This window comes from Hetaerina americana, unplaced genomic scaffold (assembly GCF_022747635.1).
Source record: "Hetaerina americana unplaced genomic scaffold, ioHetAmer1.1.p SCAF_6, whole genome shotgun sequence".
In the NCBI taxonomy this organism is placed as follows: domain Eukaryota; kingdom Metazoa; phylum Arthropoda; class Insecta; order Odonata; family Calopterygidae; genus Hetaerina; species Hetaerina americana.
In genome coordinates, this window is record NW_027287205.1 from 89,318,445 (window position 1) to 89,334,103 (window position 15,659).

Below are 15,659 nucleotides of genomic sequence, written 5' to 3' on the forward strand. Positions count from 1 at the left end.
CTTTTTTAACTTCCGTGATCCCGCAGCCACCCTGCTCTCCAGACTCATGGCTCCATCAGACTTTTTTTGTTTTCAAAGTTGAAGTCAACCTTGAAAGGGTGCCGATTCGACTCTATTGCGGACATAAAAACTAATTGTACGGCGGACGTGAAGAGGATCCATAAGGCGGCTTACCAAGCAGGGTTCGAGAGCTGGAAGAAACGTTGGCAAAAGTGTGTCGACAGCCAAGGCATGTACTTCGTGAGCGACAAGTTCGATTAAGCTGTATCGGTCGAAATAAACAAGTTATAAAAATCAGTCCTGTCCTATTTTGATCACACCTTGTGGAGACGAAAACTGAATCGCAATTTAACACTTAGTGAAGATTTATTTTCGACTAATTTCGATACATTATTTTCAAGTGTGTAAATGTAGTACGTCGAAATTAGTTGAAAATAAATCTTTATTAAGTGTAAAATTGTGACGGAGTTTACGTCTCTGTTATTGTAGAACGGTTCCACCGCATCACCCCTGAATGTGTAATTTGCATCGTGTAGCACTGGCTGGCAGATTGACCATCGCTCATTGTACCAAGCAATGCTTCCTAGGTATGCCAGAAATTTTACTTTCGCACAACTAGTGACGATCAAAGTGGCATTTAAGTCTGTTCAGCTGAACCTCTCGACTCATTACTCATTCCTCAATTTCAAACGGGGAAAAGTGAGACGAAGAATGACTCGTACGTGCATTGCAAGTCATTCCGGAACAAGGTCGCCTCTTTCCTTCATATTCGTTCATTTGCAACGCATTCTGTGAGCGGAGAGCGCTTCCTCTGCTCTCTGAGAGCACACTCATAGTCCCAGCCGTGTCGGATGCGACCGCAATGTTTTCCGACCATGAACTTACTGATATAACAAAATAACCATCAAAAGTTTAAACGGTTTTGACGACACATCGGCGAAAACGTGTCACCCGGTTGCATTATGCTGACGAGACCTGACCCCTCGCTTAGCGAGTGTTTTACGATTGTGCTTCTGTTGAAAATTTTGAAAGTTGTAAATTACTTTGTTTAGTAACCCATTTGTTTTACTCCATCGAATCGTCATTCATTTGTTGGCGGAGTGTACCTGCGTCTCATACTTAGTGTGACGTATTCCGTCACCTTATGCCATGCAGGCGGTGGAGTATTTTGCGCTAATGCTTTATTTGTTTTATTTATTTACATGGTGCCCTGCAATCCAACGTATGTGGCAGTGGGTGACTACATATGCACCAAAATACTTTTAATCCAAAATCCGTTCTCCCCTTATCACGATCGGACAACGTATTCTGATCCCTCGTCGTTCGTGGGAAAATGACATCTTAGTTCCATCGGCTCTACGCTCAATCACTCTAATTTTACAGGCGTTATCATGATCTCTCCTACCGTAGCACGGAGCTACATCCGAATGATATGCATTCGAACCGTTTCCAAATACGGATATTTTAAATTGTCGTGAGTACCAAACATATTTGTGGCTTTTGCTCGTATCATTTTCCAAATGACATTCCTTGTCGCACTCGCGTGGGACATTAATGCGTGTGCCACGCCTGAGTAAATGAACAATTAAAAGTAGAACATATATTATTAGTATTGCATTCCTTTCCCTTCATAAAAATGTGTTTCAATTTCAATGTGTGTTTCACGGTATCAAGTAAAATGAGTCACTTTAATTATCAGCAACTCCTGAGCAACCAGGATAGCAATTGAGGGGTCAATATTGTATAATGGCCGTTTCAAAATAAATCGAGATGGTGCGGTAGCTATGGTACTGAATTCCCACCCAGAGGGCCCGGGTTCAAATCCCGGCGGTGTTGACTATTTTTCAGAGGTATCTCGATCCCTAATTGAGGTGCTTTGTGGAGGGCACTTTGAGTGAGTACGCCGTCCGTCGGATGGGACGTTGAGCTGCGGACCCCTTGGAGCCTTTCGTAAAGAGTCGGCTAATTCCGACACCGGGTTTCTCTCCACCCTTCATCCTTTCCTGTCCATCCCCTATGGCGCAAATACCTCAGCTGTCGGTCGCCTCCCCTATGTACTACTGCCGCTACTATTTTCTTTAATTACCACTTACAAAAGTCTTGTTTAAGAAATGTGGTGTGCGACGCCAACCGAATGTTTGAGTAGCGCACTCGACGCTCGCCTCGGTTGACCACCTGAACAACTTGAAGCGCCCTCATGCCCCTGCTTTTGCCACCTTTGTCCCTGGCGGTAGTCTCATTATGGGTTAGACCGCCGGGCGCGGCACACCAATCGCCCCTTAACGCCCATCACAATTTGGACCCCCCCCTCCGACACGGCGCTCGCACACACTACCTCATCCACGTCTCCCTGCCTGCCTACCCACCTCTCTTTCCCTCCGAACCACTCTTCTTCCACCCCTCGCCTCGGCGAGCCACTTCGGTTTCCGAATCGTGGCCAAATATGCCACAGTTTCAACCAGTCTCTTCTTTACATATTTACTAAAATGCACGTGTCTTCAGTTTCCTCCTTTTGCAAACGTTTCTTCGCCCAACAAGGGTGTTCTTATGATGTTCTCTCTGAGATGCATATCTTTGTCTGAAACACTTTCCAGTCAGGCGAACCGCTCGACCTGCTATCATTAGGACGACGCTCATTAGGGAAGTGGTCTCACTCGACACATGAATAATGAGAGTTTAACTATCTCTTCGTATTTCTTGAGAACCTTTATATTCCTCAGGTTTATTCTCACCCCAAACTAATCACAGAGGTTCACTACGGCCGTCGGCGATGATTGCTATCGCTGGCCACCCCGGCCTGATTAAGGTTGGACGCTATTCCTGCATAGAGACCTGTTTTATGCCTGACTTTGGGTTTTTCCCCCTTCAAATGAGAGAGAGGGTTTCTTGCCCGCTCCCACCGATGTGCGAATTGTCATCGCACGAGTGCCTTGCTGCGAATGTCTTCCCCCTCGCCTTATCGCCGGGTTGCGACCGCCGCCGCGTTTATCTCTGGCCCCACTCCTCTTCCCCCCAAACGTCAGCTTCCTGTCCCTCTGGTCGCACCCACCGCAGCAGAGCAGACGTCGAGGCGACTGTTCCGAGGGGAGTCGATCCGGGTTGACCTGCGTCTGCCACCCCGCACGACGCCACCTCCTGATGTGTTTGTGCGTGCCTGTTCCGGCTTCCTTAGTATCGACAACGATTGCCGTCTCATCGGAAGAAAGATATCGCCCGGTGCTCCAATCGTTTTGGAAATTTCCTGCTGGCTAGCGGCCATTTTTGTCTCTGCCAATTCTTCCCGTTCTTGTTAGATTACCGTTACCTTGGTAGCAGCCTCTCAATCCCGCATGTAGGGCCGCATCGGTATCGATTTGCCGCATCTACTTCATTGTTTTTCCGAGTGATTTGTCATTGAATACGTCATACGGCGGTCTCACCCAGCTCTATCCCATATGCGTCATTTATAACTACTCAATCTCAGTTCACAACGAGATTAGGCTAAAATTATTCCCATGACTAATGGGTTGTGATCGGCCGGGACACGACTACGCCACTGATTATAGCCTCTGGGTCAATGAGATTTTTAAGGCCATTATTTGTTTTACTCAACCTTATGAAATTTTAGGCGCGTGTCACCCGGTGACTTACTGTCCCTCAATAGTCCTTGATTATTTGCGCGCCGGCAGGCTTCTTACAAGTGCCGTGTTCAATCGAAGGAAGTATTGTTGGACGTATTGTTAACGTTCCTTAAGTGTGTCCTCGCACTGCAGAATCTACTAAACTGCAGCTCCAATTTCTTTGACAATTCCACCTTGGCGACGCCCCAAATGCTCCTCGAATTGTTTCATGTCTTTGGATATTTACCTGTCGTTTAACAGGATTAGTAGGCCACGACCGTAATATATCTACATATACTGTGTATGTGTGTTTTATAACGTAAAGGTGTTCCAAACATGGAGACCTAGACGTAGCCTGGGACTTCTGGATTACTCTCAGATCAGTTCGAAATCAGTTCACAGTGGTCAACGAGCCGCGACGACCCGCAGCCGGAGGGGACCTTTGCTTTACCGGCATCCGCTAGCTCCGCGCCAGGCCCACCGATTAAGCGTTGGCCTTAGACAATGCAGAAGCAATACAACGCCTCTGATTTCTGTCTTGGAAATCGTAGTGAACGATTTCATTTCTTTTCACGCTCATGTTTGAACCAATATATCGAGCGTTGGGTCTAGCTTTTTGGCAGAGCTAGCATTCGCCTGGACTAGAATTTAAACCGGGATCACCACCAGTCGACTGCTTTTTAATGAACGAACTGAGTCGTTATTTTCCACCACTGCGTTTTATTTGTGTCTGACTTGACTTGGATTAAGGCCAGTCGATGGACAAACTCAAGTATTGCGAACGATTTTCGGTACTTTCTGACAGGGCGCACGAAAGATAAGTTGCTCAGTTGTGGTCGGACGACACTCAATTCTGCTGAACCGGACTTTTAAGAGAGGAGGGCCGCCATGCTTTCTAACGATGTGGATCCCGCGAAGGTCAAGTCACAAAGCTATTACGCCCGCGCCTGGCCTCCCTCCAACTGGAACGAGCTCCCTGGAGGCCGGCCCTTGCCCATGCTGTGTCGCCCCACGGGCGAGAGGTTAGCGCTCCAGCGGGGGACCGTTCGGGTCGAGTCGACGGAGAGGCACATTGCGAATCCGGTAGACGAGCCGGCCCACGTGTCCTCGAACGCGAACCTCATCGTGACCCAGAGGACGCCCCTGCTAGGCCAGGACCCCACTCGCTCGTGCCATACGGTGACCTCGGCACTTTGGAGAAACACGCCGCCTCAAATGGTGGAATCGCGTAAACCCGCGTCTTATACACGCAAAACCATAACCACGGTGTGGAAGAAACCGTCTTTCGCGCCTCTGACCGCCGCCTCGTGGACTTCGAATGTCGCGTCCCGTTCGCCAGACACGACGGCCAGGCCTTGGAAGGCACCGTCCTTCGGGCCTCAGGCGAAGGCGACGACAGTGCCCTGGAAGTCTCCCGGTTGCGCGATAAGAGCCTATCCCTCCCCCAAAGTGAAGAGGACACCTTCCGATGACGCCAATCAGAATTACTGCGACCTGAAGACCAGCTGGTCCAAGAAACCTTCCGTGAGTAGTCGGAGCCAACCGTTCGCCAGAGTTGTCGCGAGTCATCTGAAATGAAAGTAATCTCGTTCCGCAGCATTTTTTGTCATCGTCCGTCCTCTTCCACTGGTATGCGAGTGTCTTTGATTCGCAGAGGGTGGTTACTGAGTGAGGCGGAGGGGGAATGGTCTGCACTGGAATGGTCTGGGAGGGGGAATGTGTTCTGCATGCCTTCGCGGGGCATTTAATGTGTCAGGCGATGCTTTCGAATGTATGGATGTGCCCAAGTGTCCCGAAAACCTACCTTGACCAGCATTCATAGCTGCTGCCCACTCCAGTAATGCAAGTATCTCGCCGGGTTACCTCAGGCCGTCCAGTGAGCAAGTTCTTTTCCGGCAAATTACTTTGGTTTTCCTATCCATCCTCCAATATTCATTTCTTTGTTGCCTGTCGGTTGGCTGGTTGGATCGTTCTCCTTATACGCGGACATGATGGCCCTCGGAGGCCGAAGAAGAGCGCGGTGCTGGTTGGGTTAATCATCGGCCGTCAGTGTTTCATTTATTTATTTATTCATATACCCTGCCAGCCACCGCTAGGGTGTGTGGCAGACGGTGTCAGTGGTTGCAGTGGCGTGCGTTAGAGCGAGCCTTTGAGGGGGCGTTAAAAACTCTTTGTTTCGTAATAATTCTCTTCGCTGTGGTGACGTGCGAATTGCCGTTGACGTGAAAAGAAGGAAGGCATAAGAAAGAAGGAATTCAATTTTACCGTTCTAACCTGTGCCAAAGGAGTGTGTTCCGTGGGTTAGCAATGGAGGGCGGGCTGTACGTTGCGTTTTTGTCGCGTCAAAATATGGAGTTTATAAGAAAGTCGCTGGTTTCATCTCACGGGAGCAGTTGCGGCGATGGCGTTAACCACTAAACAAGGGCACTTAAGGTTTCGTTATTTTAATATTTCTGTGGGACAACCAGCTTTGTCAGCAGGAGAAAGACAGCGCAGGCGATGGGAGGGAGGGGAGGGTGGGAAGGTGTGCGGGAAGGGCATGGGAGGGAGGTTGGACAGGAGAGGGGGTTGAGGGGGAAGTGGTTGAGTACCCCGTAGTGGGCAAAGTTTAATCCCCGCTATTAGCGTGCTCCGGGGAGCCAAAGGCACGCCGCCTCGAGGGTTTTGAGCTTTAACGGTGATTGTGAGCGGCGTGGGGGCAGAGGGAGGCTATAATTAATTCAGTAATTAAAGAAAGCATTAAGGAGGGAGGCATGTTAAGTAGTATTTAGGGGAGGCGACCGACAGCTGAGGTCATTTGCACCATAGGGGATGGACAGGAAAGGATGCAGGGTGGAGAGAAACCCGGCGTCGGCATTAGCCTACTCTTTACGAAAGGCGCCAAGGGGTCCGCGGCTTAACGTCCCATCCGACGGACGGCGTACTCACTCAAACTGCCCTCTACAAACAACTCAAGTAGGGATCGAGATACCTCTGAAAAATAGTCTACACCGCCGGGATTTGAACCCGGGTCTTCTGGGTGGGAAGTCATTGCGGTAGCCCCCGCACCATCTCGATCCCCATTGTTTGTTCGGAATTAGTGAAAGGTGTTTAAGGATAAATTTGAGGGGCACCTTTGAAGGAAGTGTTGCAGTTAGCAAATTGTGTCACCTGATGGGCATAAATGGAGTGAGATTGGAGAGAAGCGGCGCTCTGTGAATGGAAGGAGCAAAGATGGGACAGGTTTTGCATCTTTGGTCGATTGAATCGAATCGTCTTGAAACGCGCGAAGAGTCGCGGAGTATTGTGTCGAGGGCAACGCTCTCTTAAAAAAACGGACGCGTGTTTTGGAAGTAGCGTTCGATTTACACAGGAGTTGCGTTGTATGTGCGCTGAGAAATCCAATTCAAAGCTACTCATAAAGTAATATCTTAGTTTTATTCAACCGCTTGGTTTTCCTCAGATTTCCAGTGAATCGATGTTTCCGATGCACTCCACGAACTTACTGTTCCTTTGGATCTGCATGTGTATGCCTTGGAATCAAGTGTGCTTGGCCCTAGTATGCACCACTAATGAAATCTTGTCTCCCTCCCACAGCTCGGCGAGCGCGGCTCTGGGCTGCGGCCGCGGGGTGCGGTGCAGGACTTCGAGCAGCTGCGCCAAGAGTGTCTCGCCGGCGGATACCTGTTCGAGGACCCCGAGTTCCCCGCCGAAGACTCGTCCCTCTTCTTCAGCCAGACGCCCTCGAAGCCCTTCGTTTGGAAGAGGCCCTTCGTGAGTATTTCCCCCCACCCTCTCTTCCCCACCAACCCACCCACATTCACCCCCGTGGCGGCGCCTCGGTTCTGCTCACGACTGCCATTGTTCCGGCGAAATAACTCGATCATCGTAACCTATTTAATCCCTCTGCAATACTTTTATTTAAGGATCGACAGCATGAGAAATTTTCAGATAGCTTATTTCGACGCATGTTCACAAATGATGTGCAAAACACTTCGACTCGTTCAATGTCCCTCGACGGAGAGAGCTTGGAGGAAGAGTGGCGATTAATTAACATTTGATGTTGGTCTTTCTTAACAGGTGAACCAATTTGCCAAAAAAAAACAGGGAAAAACTTGAAATTTGTAGAATGAAAACTTTTGATTTTCCCCGAAATGTGACCCTTGGTTATCGCCGAGGTCATAATAAACTGAGGATCATACTTTTCTTATGTTTAGTTGAAATATCCACCGATGTCATCTGCCGAAATTATTGATTTCCCTCATTTTAAAAGGTGGAACCATGGAAGGCTCACTCCCCTAAGTACCGGGTATTGCTTCTAATACACGAGAGGTGTCGCTCCCGTGACCGAAATGACCCCGATCTGCGTGTGACGTCACGTGCGTGATGGCTGGGTGGGTGGGGCAGGGAGAGCTGAGCGTGGCGGCCTAATGGCGATGCGCAGTTGGCTGAGGGTCGGATTTAATTACGCTAATGGTGGGGACAAAGACATTAATCGGTCAAATCGGCCTCTTCGACGAGGCAAAGGCTCTCTTTCTTACACCTGCACCCTATTGCGCGGGAAGGCTCGAGTTCTCATCCAAAGATGAATGGGCCTCTCGAATGTATGAGAGGGCCGCATGGTTGCCATGCAGTCGTCAACGTTTTGCTCTATCCGATTTGGTTTCATCTCGGGGGCACCCGTTTCAAAGGTTTTTAAACACAACACCCATGAATAGCGACTTATTTCAATGGAAACCTAAATTAACGCATAATGATGAATCATAACATATGATTGGTATAAACTTTGGGTTTTAGCAAATGAAAGAATCGTCAGTTTTATTGTTCCGAATAATTTTTAATTTTGAACCTTATATCATGACTCTTCCTCGAAATACGAAAAATTAAATTTAAGGGGTACAAACTTAAACTATGCATAATAAAATCCACCGAATTGTCCATAAAAATATTAACTCCGTGCGTGTACTTGGCCTAGTCTTACTTCCTTAGATTTCAGATATTTTGCCGTGGGAGTTACAATAATGGTAGAGGAAAATGAATTGAAAATTTTGCGATGATGTGAACTAACGTTCGTGATTGCATTTTTATGGAATGAGGGTAATGTATAAGTGAAGATATGTCTACTTTTAACTAGAGTAATACCCGCGTCGTAGTTCTACGAAACAAACGCGTCTGGGGAAAAGACTCTTCCAGTATTACAAACACAATATATCGTAATTATTATGATTACTTAATCTACCTATGCATAGATATTGAATAATAATAAATTTAAATAAAGCAAAGGTTATGCTGTTTTTAGAAAGAGAAAGGCTGAGTCAAACGTGAAATTAGGAGGGCAATAACTTGAGCAAGTGGAATAGACTATTTCGGAAGTATTTTGGCCAAAATGGTGGAAGTAGCAGGGAGAAGAATTGCGTTTGCCCAAGAGGTTTTCACAAGGAGGAGGGGATTGACGACAGGAACGTAGGGCAAGGATCTTAAAAAAGGTTCCTCGAAACTAAAGCTTGATTATCCGTAAACCTACCGTGTACCTTGAAAAGCATTGGCGATAATGTTAAATGTGATGCTATTCTTCCGTATGACTTTAAAGTAAAGCATTATGATACTCCAGTAGTATATTTGTCACACGTGAAGTTAATTTTCTTCATATTCCATCTTAATAAACATTTCCCGTCCAAAAAGCATTCTCATGTCCGTCTCTCGTGGCAAGCATTAGCTTCGGCAATGAGGATGCTTCCTTCCGTCTTAATCACCGCCATTGTCGTTGCGCCAGGCCTAATTAGCGGAAGACAAACGCGCTGGATAAGAGGAGCATGGAAGCTATAAGCAAACACTTTAAATCAAACTTACCCCTTTGAAATGGAAATCAGATATAGATCTGATTTCCATTCCTTCCAGATCTCAGGTAGGTAATTCCAACATTGTATATTTTAATTCAACAGTGCTTACCCATTATTAGAACAAGAATGCTATTTAGCAATGATTCAGGAATAAATGGGTGTCGTAAGAAATAATCACTTTATCACGAGTGCAAAACAAGAACCTTGATAAGTGTTGAAATACTCCTGAGACAGAGGCTGGCTAACATGTTAGCATTGAAGAGAACTTGCAGAGAACTATTGTTGGCCGTAAAACACAGGTCTCAACTTATCCCAAATAAACAGTAGCCTGGCATATGGTGAAAATTGTGATTGGAAAATATTAGCAGCACCCTATTCTCTCAGCAGACTAGTGATTCTCAGGTCGCTTATCACTGGAACCAGCGATGAAATCACTTTCACAATCACAAATTTCTTGACATCACAACTGATACTCAATACCCATGGCTAGATATCGTTGCATTCATTAACAGTGTAGTGGTATTATGAAGCTTAGCATTGCAGGAAGGGAAATATGTTCGTCATCACTTAAAGGATCATTCTAATTCGGGCTTACTGACGAGTGATTTTTTAATAGCAGCCCAATAGGCTTTATTTGTTTCATAGAATTAAATAAATTCAAAATTAAAATGTTGAGGTCACCACTGATTGAAGGTTCCAAATCTCAGGCATAAATAAGATACATACAATATTCAATATAAAAAATTATGCGTAGGAACCTAATATTGGCTATAAAAAGATAATGAAACCCATGAACGAAATGATACGTACCTAAAGGATTAAAATAAGTAAAACCTTTTTTGTTCAATTCATCAGAAGAAACATCATTGCATCACACAGTCATGCACAAAAGGATGAAAATAGTGAATGGGTAAGGATTGGAATCAATGAGTAATTATTCAAATTTTGTGGTTGAGGAACATTGAATTAAGGGCTTTGGGATGGTGCGGAGGCTTCCCACACCGCGGCCCTGGGTTCCATTCCCGGGGTCGGCTGGATTTTCCAATGACATCTCGATCCCTAGATGGGGTGCTATGCAGCCTTTCGTCAATAGTTAGACGAACGCCGACGCCGGGTTTCCCTCCTCTCCTACATCCAATCCCTGAATATCCTGCTCCTACCAGATATCCTGTCTGGCTCCAATGACCTCTGCTGTCCGTGGCCTCCCCTCATCATACACTACGACTAGTACCACCGATGCCATTTTCGAGTGCCGTTAGAAGAATAGGGCGACCTACGAGTTACGAAATAACTCACACCCCCAAATTCCTCTCGTGTACGTTTCTCGAATGGCAATGTTCGGATCGCCTGAGGCGCTGCGGTCTCGAATTCCAATGTGGCCGCTATCATCATGGTGGGTATTCAATTAGCATTGCGTCGCTCGTGGAGTGCCTGGAATTATTTACACTCCCTGACCACTGACTTCAAAGAATTAATTTAATTCACATTTCGCTTTCCTCGCGAACTATGAAGGGAGGGAGGAACGCCGAACATAACCGATGATATCCTTCCGGGTCAACGACAGGTTTAAACCCAGCGAGTAGTCAACCCGAAGGTTGGTTTGGTAGGCGATGGTCGAGTTCACCCAGTATTCTAAGCCCTATACGGCGTGCGTGAAATTCACGCATCAGGGTAGGGGGCAGTGCATTTCTCTCTGCCGGTTATGGTTTCCATGGAAGATCTGGTAGCCGAAAAATCAAATAGCTTGGGTGGAGCTGCAGTTGCCCGGAGAAGCTTACCCGAGAACGACAAATATGTTGAAATAAATTAAAAACACAGTATTTTCAGAAAATTCTAATTTAGTTACGCGTAACTTGAACTTTTCATTTGCCATTACGTCCATGAATAACATTAAAATGTGACGTGCGCTAAAAACAAAATGTAATGAGAATAATCTCTGTAAAAACATGGCATATGTTACATGAAACGTCACACTTCGGTGAAATACCAGTCAATATAATAATATTTCTTCCGCCGTTGTCGACACTTTGTTGAGCATGTAACGCCGAATGCAATGAGCTCCGGTGGCATGAGGCAGTGAAGAAAAAGGAATATGGCAAAACGTGTGAACATTAGTCATTAGCAACACTCTTGCCCACTCCAATTTGCAATTCTTGAGTCACTGCACCTCACCAAACGGTTTTGGGCATATTATCGTGCCGGCAGTGCTTTGTGAATCGCTCTCGTGGGACGCGACATTAACGGGAATGGAGAGTCCTTGTGGTGGCATTTGAACCAATCACGCGCACCACGGGTTTGGCCCTTTCTACCTTTCTTTTCTAAAAACGTCCGCTTTCTTCGCTGCTGAGTGCGTCAATGATTCATTTTTGTGCACTCCTATCTCCAGACAAAAGACTGCATGCATTTCTGGATTTCACACCCTGATCAGAAACCTCGGCCATCGGTCGCCCGCCAATTTCTCGTCTGCTCGAATGGTTCGCTCACAGAATTCGAGGAGACGCACACCAGCTCCTCCCACCGCACCAAGGACAAGGGACCCATGGAAATTCACCCACAAGCAACACTTCAAATGGGGTTTTAATTAGATTGTGATCATGCGGTCGGAAATTCGAATGAAATGCATAATTGGCGTACTAACCGCAATGCCCACCTACAGGCAATTTGTTTCAATTGGAACATATCCAATGGTCAATGCTCGCATTCAAAATGATTTTTAATCAGAGTTACTTCTAATAAACCCTGACACAGTAGTGTGGAAGACTTACTTCCCTCCTGGCTGACATGCTAAGCGAAGACGGCGAGGTTGCCTTTGATCAAGCCGTAAGAAGCCCCCCGGAAGAGAGAAGAAGGTGCCCTCCAATCTGTTATCGCTTGCTCAAGTATGCAATTTGCACCTTTGGGATGGAATGTGCATTTGTACTTTGAATGTGCATTATAAATGAGCTATATTTTGAACATCTTTCGTTGTTGGTCGCCTTCTCAGCAGTGGACTCAAAGAGAGCTGACGCCCCTATCGCGGCAGTCGGTTGTCCTTGGCCATCTGGTGTAAACATCCGTTTAGGAATTGGGGTAATGATATATTTTGTCTTTGGCTGTGTCGCGCCAGTGTAAATTGACAGACTACATCCATGGTGGTGGTGGTGGTTTGCTGAAAATATGAAAACGTATCCCAACGGCACCCATGAGCACCCGAGTCAAAAGTTGTTGATGTCTATTTTATAGTAAGAAGTAGCGGTAGAAAGTAATATTCTTGAAACATTGTAATTATCTACAGTTTCGTGAAAAAATACAATTATTTGAGAAAGAGACTTCGAGACTAATTGTTTGCAACGAGTATAAAACGGAAGGACTTCATCCAGAGGATACGAATATTGAAAGTGCATGAAGAATGGATTACAGATATTGTAGTAGAGTAATGCAAGGTATTGATGAGATATACGAGGGTCATCCGGAAAGTAGTACCCGTTCGTGCCGCATGAAGTGCTGACGACGCGAGTAGCCGCTGGACGAGGTCAGATAGCTTCAGTGGCTTGTCTGCCTTCTCTGAGCCAAGTTGCGTGACGCTAGCATTGCCTGTGTTGTTTCTGTGATTGTTTACAATGTTTAAAAAAATTGAGAACGCCGCCAGTTGTGAAGTGAGGGCAGTGATTAAATTCCTCAATGCAAGAAACGTTCGCCCATGTGATATTCATCGCCAATTAAAGGAGGTGTATGGAGACAATGTAATGGACGAGTCGTCTGTTCGGCGGTGGTGTCGCAACTTCAACATGGGGAGGGGGAACACACACGACGATGAGCGTTCGGAGAGACCGTCTGTCATTACAGACCAACTGGTGAGCTCAGTTGACGAATTCGTGAGGAACGATCGGCGCGTCACAATTGATGACATCTGTGAGCATTTTCCCAATGTTTCTCGAACAATTGTTCATGAAATTGTTAAACACCATCTGCATTATGCAAAAATTTGTGCAAGATGGGTCCCTCGCGTATCTCAATGAGCTGGCGGCGAAGGACTATGCAGCAGGAATACAGAAACTTGTCACACGTTATGAAAAATGCCTTAATTTGCTTGGAGATTATGTTGAGAAGTAGTTTAAAGTATCCTCTTTCAAATAAAATTTTTTATGTTTGTTAATATTTACTTTTGTGTCTTTATTTCACGAACGGGTACTACTTTCCGGATGACCCTCGTAGTATGTAAGTTAGTTGATTAAAAAGCACATAAATGCTAAGTAATGGCCTAGTGTGAGATATTGATATTACCAATTGAAATACAAAAGCTGTTTGAAACAGGAATACTGACAGACACGTACATTACTCCAACGCCATGGCATATTGTACAACTCAGTGACAATGATTTGGAAACTTTAACTTAGAACTTTTAACATGATTTTGGAAATTTGCATCAATTCACTTTTCTCTGCTTATTTCCTTACAACATTGCATGTGAAAAGCCTAAATGCAGAGACCACCTTTCGATGCAGTCCTACCCTTTGAGTAAATGTTACAACTTAAATGTGACAAGATGAATTGATAACCTCCTCGTTATTTGAACTGAGTTGAAAGTGTTATTTGGTTTGTCGGAACATTGAAAATTATATCTCTGACCAAAATTTGATGTGTACTTTTGATGATTTTTTTCAGTAAGATTGCCTATCATCTTGTAACATAAATGTTTGAACTTTCTTTACAGGAAATATGTGATGATCCACGGGTTTTTGTGGAGGGATTTTCCCGATTTGATGCACAACAGGGAGAATTAGGTAAGAACTCATTAGTTGAAGTGAACTTTTGGCCCAAAAATTATCCGAAAAGTTTATGTACCACTGTTCCTTGTGAAATGGTAATTAATGGCAACACTGTGTACAAATACTCCCAGGAGGTACTGAGGGAGAGAGAATACTAGTAAGTCTCCCGCGTACATTTTCTTGCACATGCCCCTACGAGGTTAGTCTGAAGAGTTTCCAAAATATCAAATGAACAGACATTTTTATCTTCAAATCTATTTATATTTTTCAACATACATGGGTGATCCCAGAAATACCCGTCCCAACAACGAAAACACAAAAATTTTGGAAGTAAAGTATTTCTTTTTCAAAGTAATCTCCTTTCAGCTCTGTACACTTTTCGCAGCGATATTCAATAGTTAGACACCCTTTTTATAATAATAAGTGTCTTGCTCCTCAAAATAGCCATTATTTGCTACATCGCTTTTTCACGGATGGAAAATCTTTAACCACCGAGCCATTTTTTCAAGTTTGCAAGCAGAAAATAATCCGAGGGGGCTAAATCTGCAGAATGGGGTGCAAACTTCAATTCAAACTTTAATTCATGAATTTTGGACATTTCAATAACGGATTTGTGGGCTCTTCTTAGCCAAATGTGGCTGCTTTTGCTTGATTTCTTCGCTCAAACATTGCAATAACTTCGCATAATACTCGCCGTTGATAGTTTTTCCTTTTTCAAGATAGTCAATGAAAATTATCCCACGCGCATCCCAAAAAACCGACGCCATGACCTTGCCTGCAGATGAAACCGTCTTCGCCTTCTTTGCAGCCGGTTCTCCCTTTTGAATGCATTCTTTGGATTGTTGATTTGTCTCGGGCGTGTGGTAATGAGCCCACGTTTCATCCACGGTTATTAAACGGTGCAAAAATTCCGTTTCGTTGCTGTGAAACTTTGCTAAACACTCAATTGAAACTCTTCACATTGCTTGAGTGTGAGCAATTGCGGCACCCATCTTGCACAAAGCTTTCTCATGTCCAAATTTCAGTTAATATGCGATGTACCGCACTTTTTGAAATGCCTACTCGTATGTCTGCTAGCTTTCTGTCGACGATCATCCAGTATCTCATTGAGAATTTTCTTTACCGTTTCTGGAGTCGTCACCTCATTTGGTCGACCAATGCCATGCTGGTCTTGACAGCTGTTACGGCCTCGTTTAAACTCTACCACCCAATATTTTATTGTTTCACACAAAGAAGCAGACTCGCCCAGAGTAGAATCCACTTCAGCTCTTATATTGGTTGGCCTGAGGCCTTTCAAATTAAAGTTTTGTGTCACAAAACGACGACCAATTTTCTTCTTTTTTACAAATTCACTGAAAACGTTCATTATTGATGGTTGCCAAACAAATAAAAAACAACGTGGCATCTTCAAACTTGAAAAATTGCCTTGTAGATTACATACTTTCTAATATAGTGATATTTTTCAAACATCTCTTGTTCAGGCCGGGTACTTC

At 45.1% G+C, this 15,659-nt stretch overlaps 1 protein-coding gene across 4 annotated transcripts in view; it reads left to right on the forward strand.

The window, feature by feature from the left end:
* The window catches only part of CalpA (calpain A), a 166,366-nt gene that overhangs the window by 120,201 nt on the left and 30,506 nt on the right, over positions 1-15,659 (forward strand). For all 4 annotated transcript variants that reach the window (XM_071594278.1, XM_071594277.1, XM_071594279.1 and 1 more), the window contains 2 exons: positions 7,176-7,352; positions 14,112-14,181. In XM_071594278.1, coding sequence (XP_071450379.1) covers positions 7,176-7,352; positions 14,112-14,181 — 247 coding nt within the window. The remainder of the gene's footprint in view (positions 1-7,175; positions 7,353-14,111; positions 14,182-15,659) is intronic.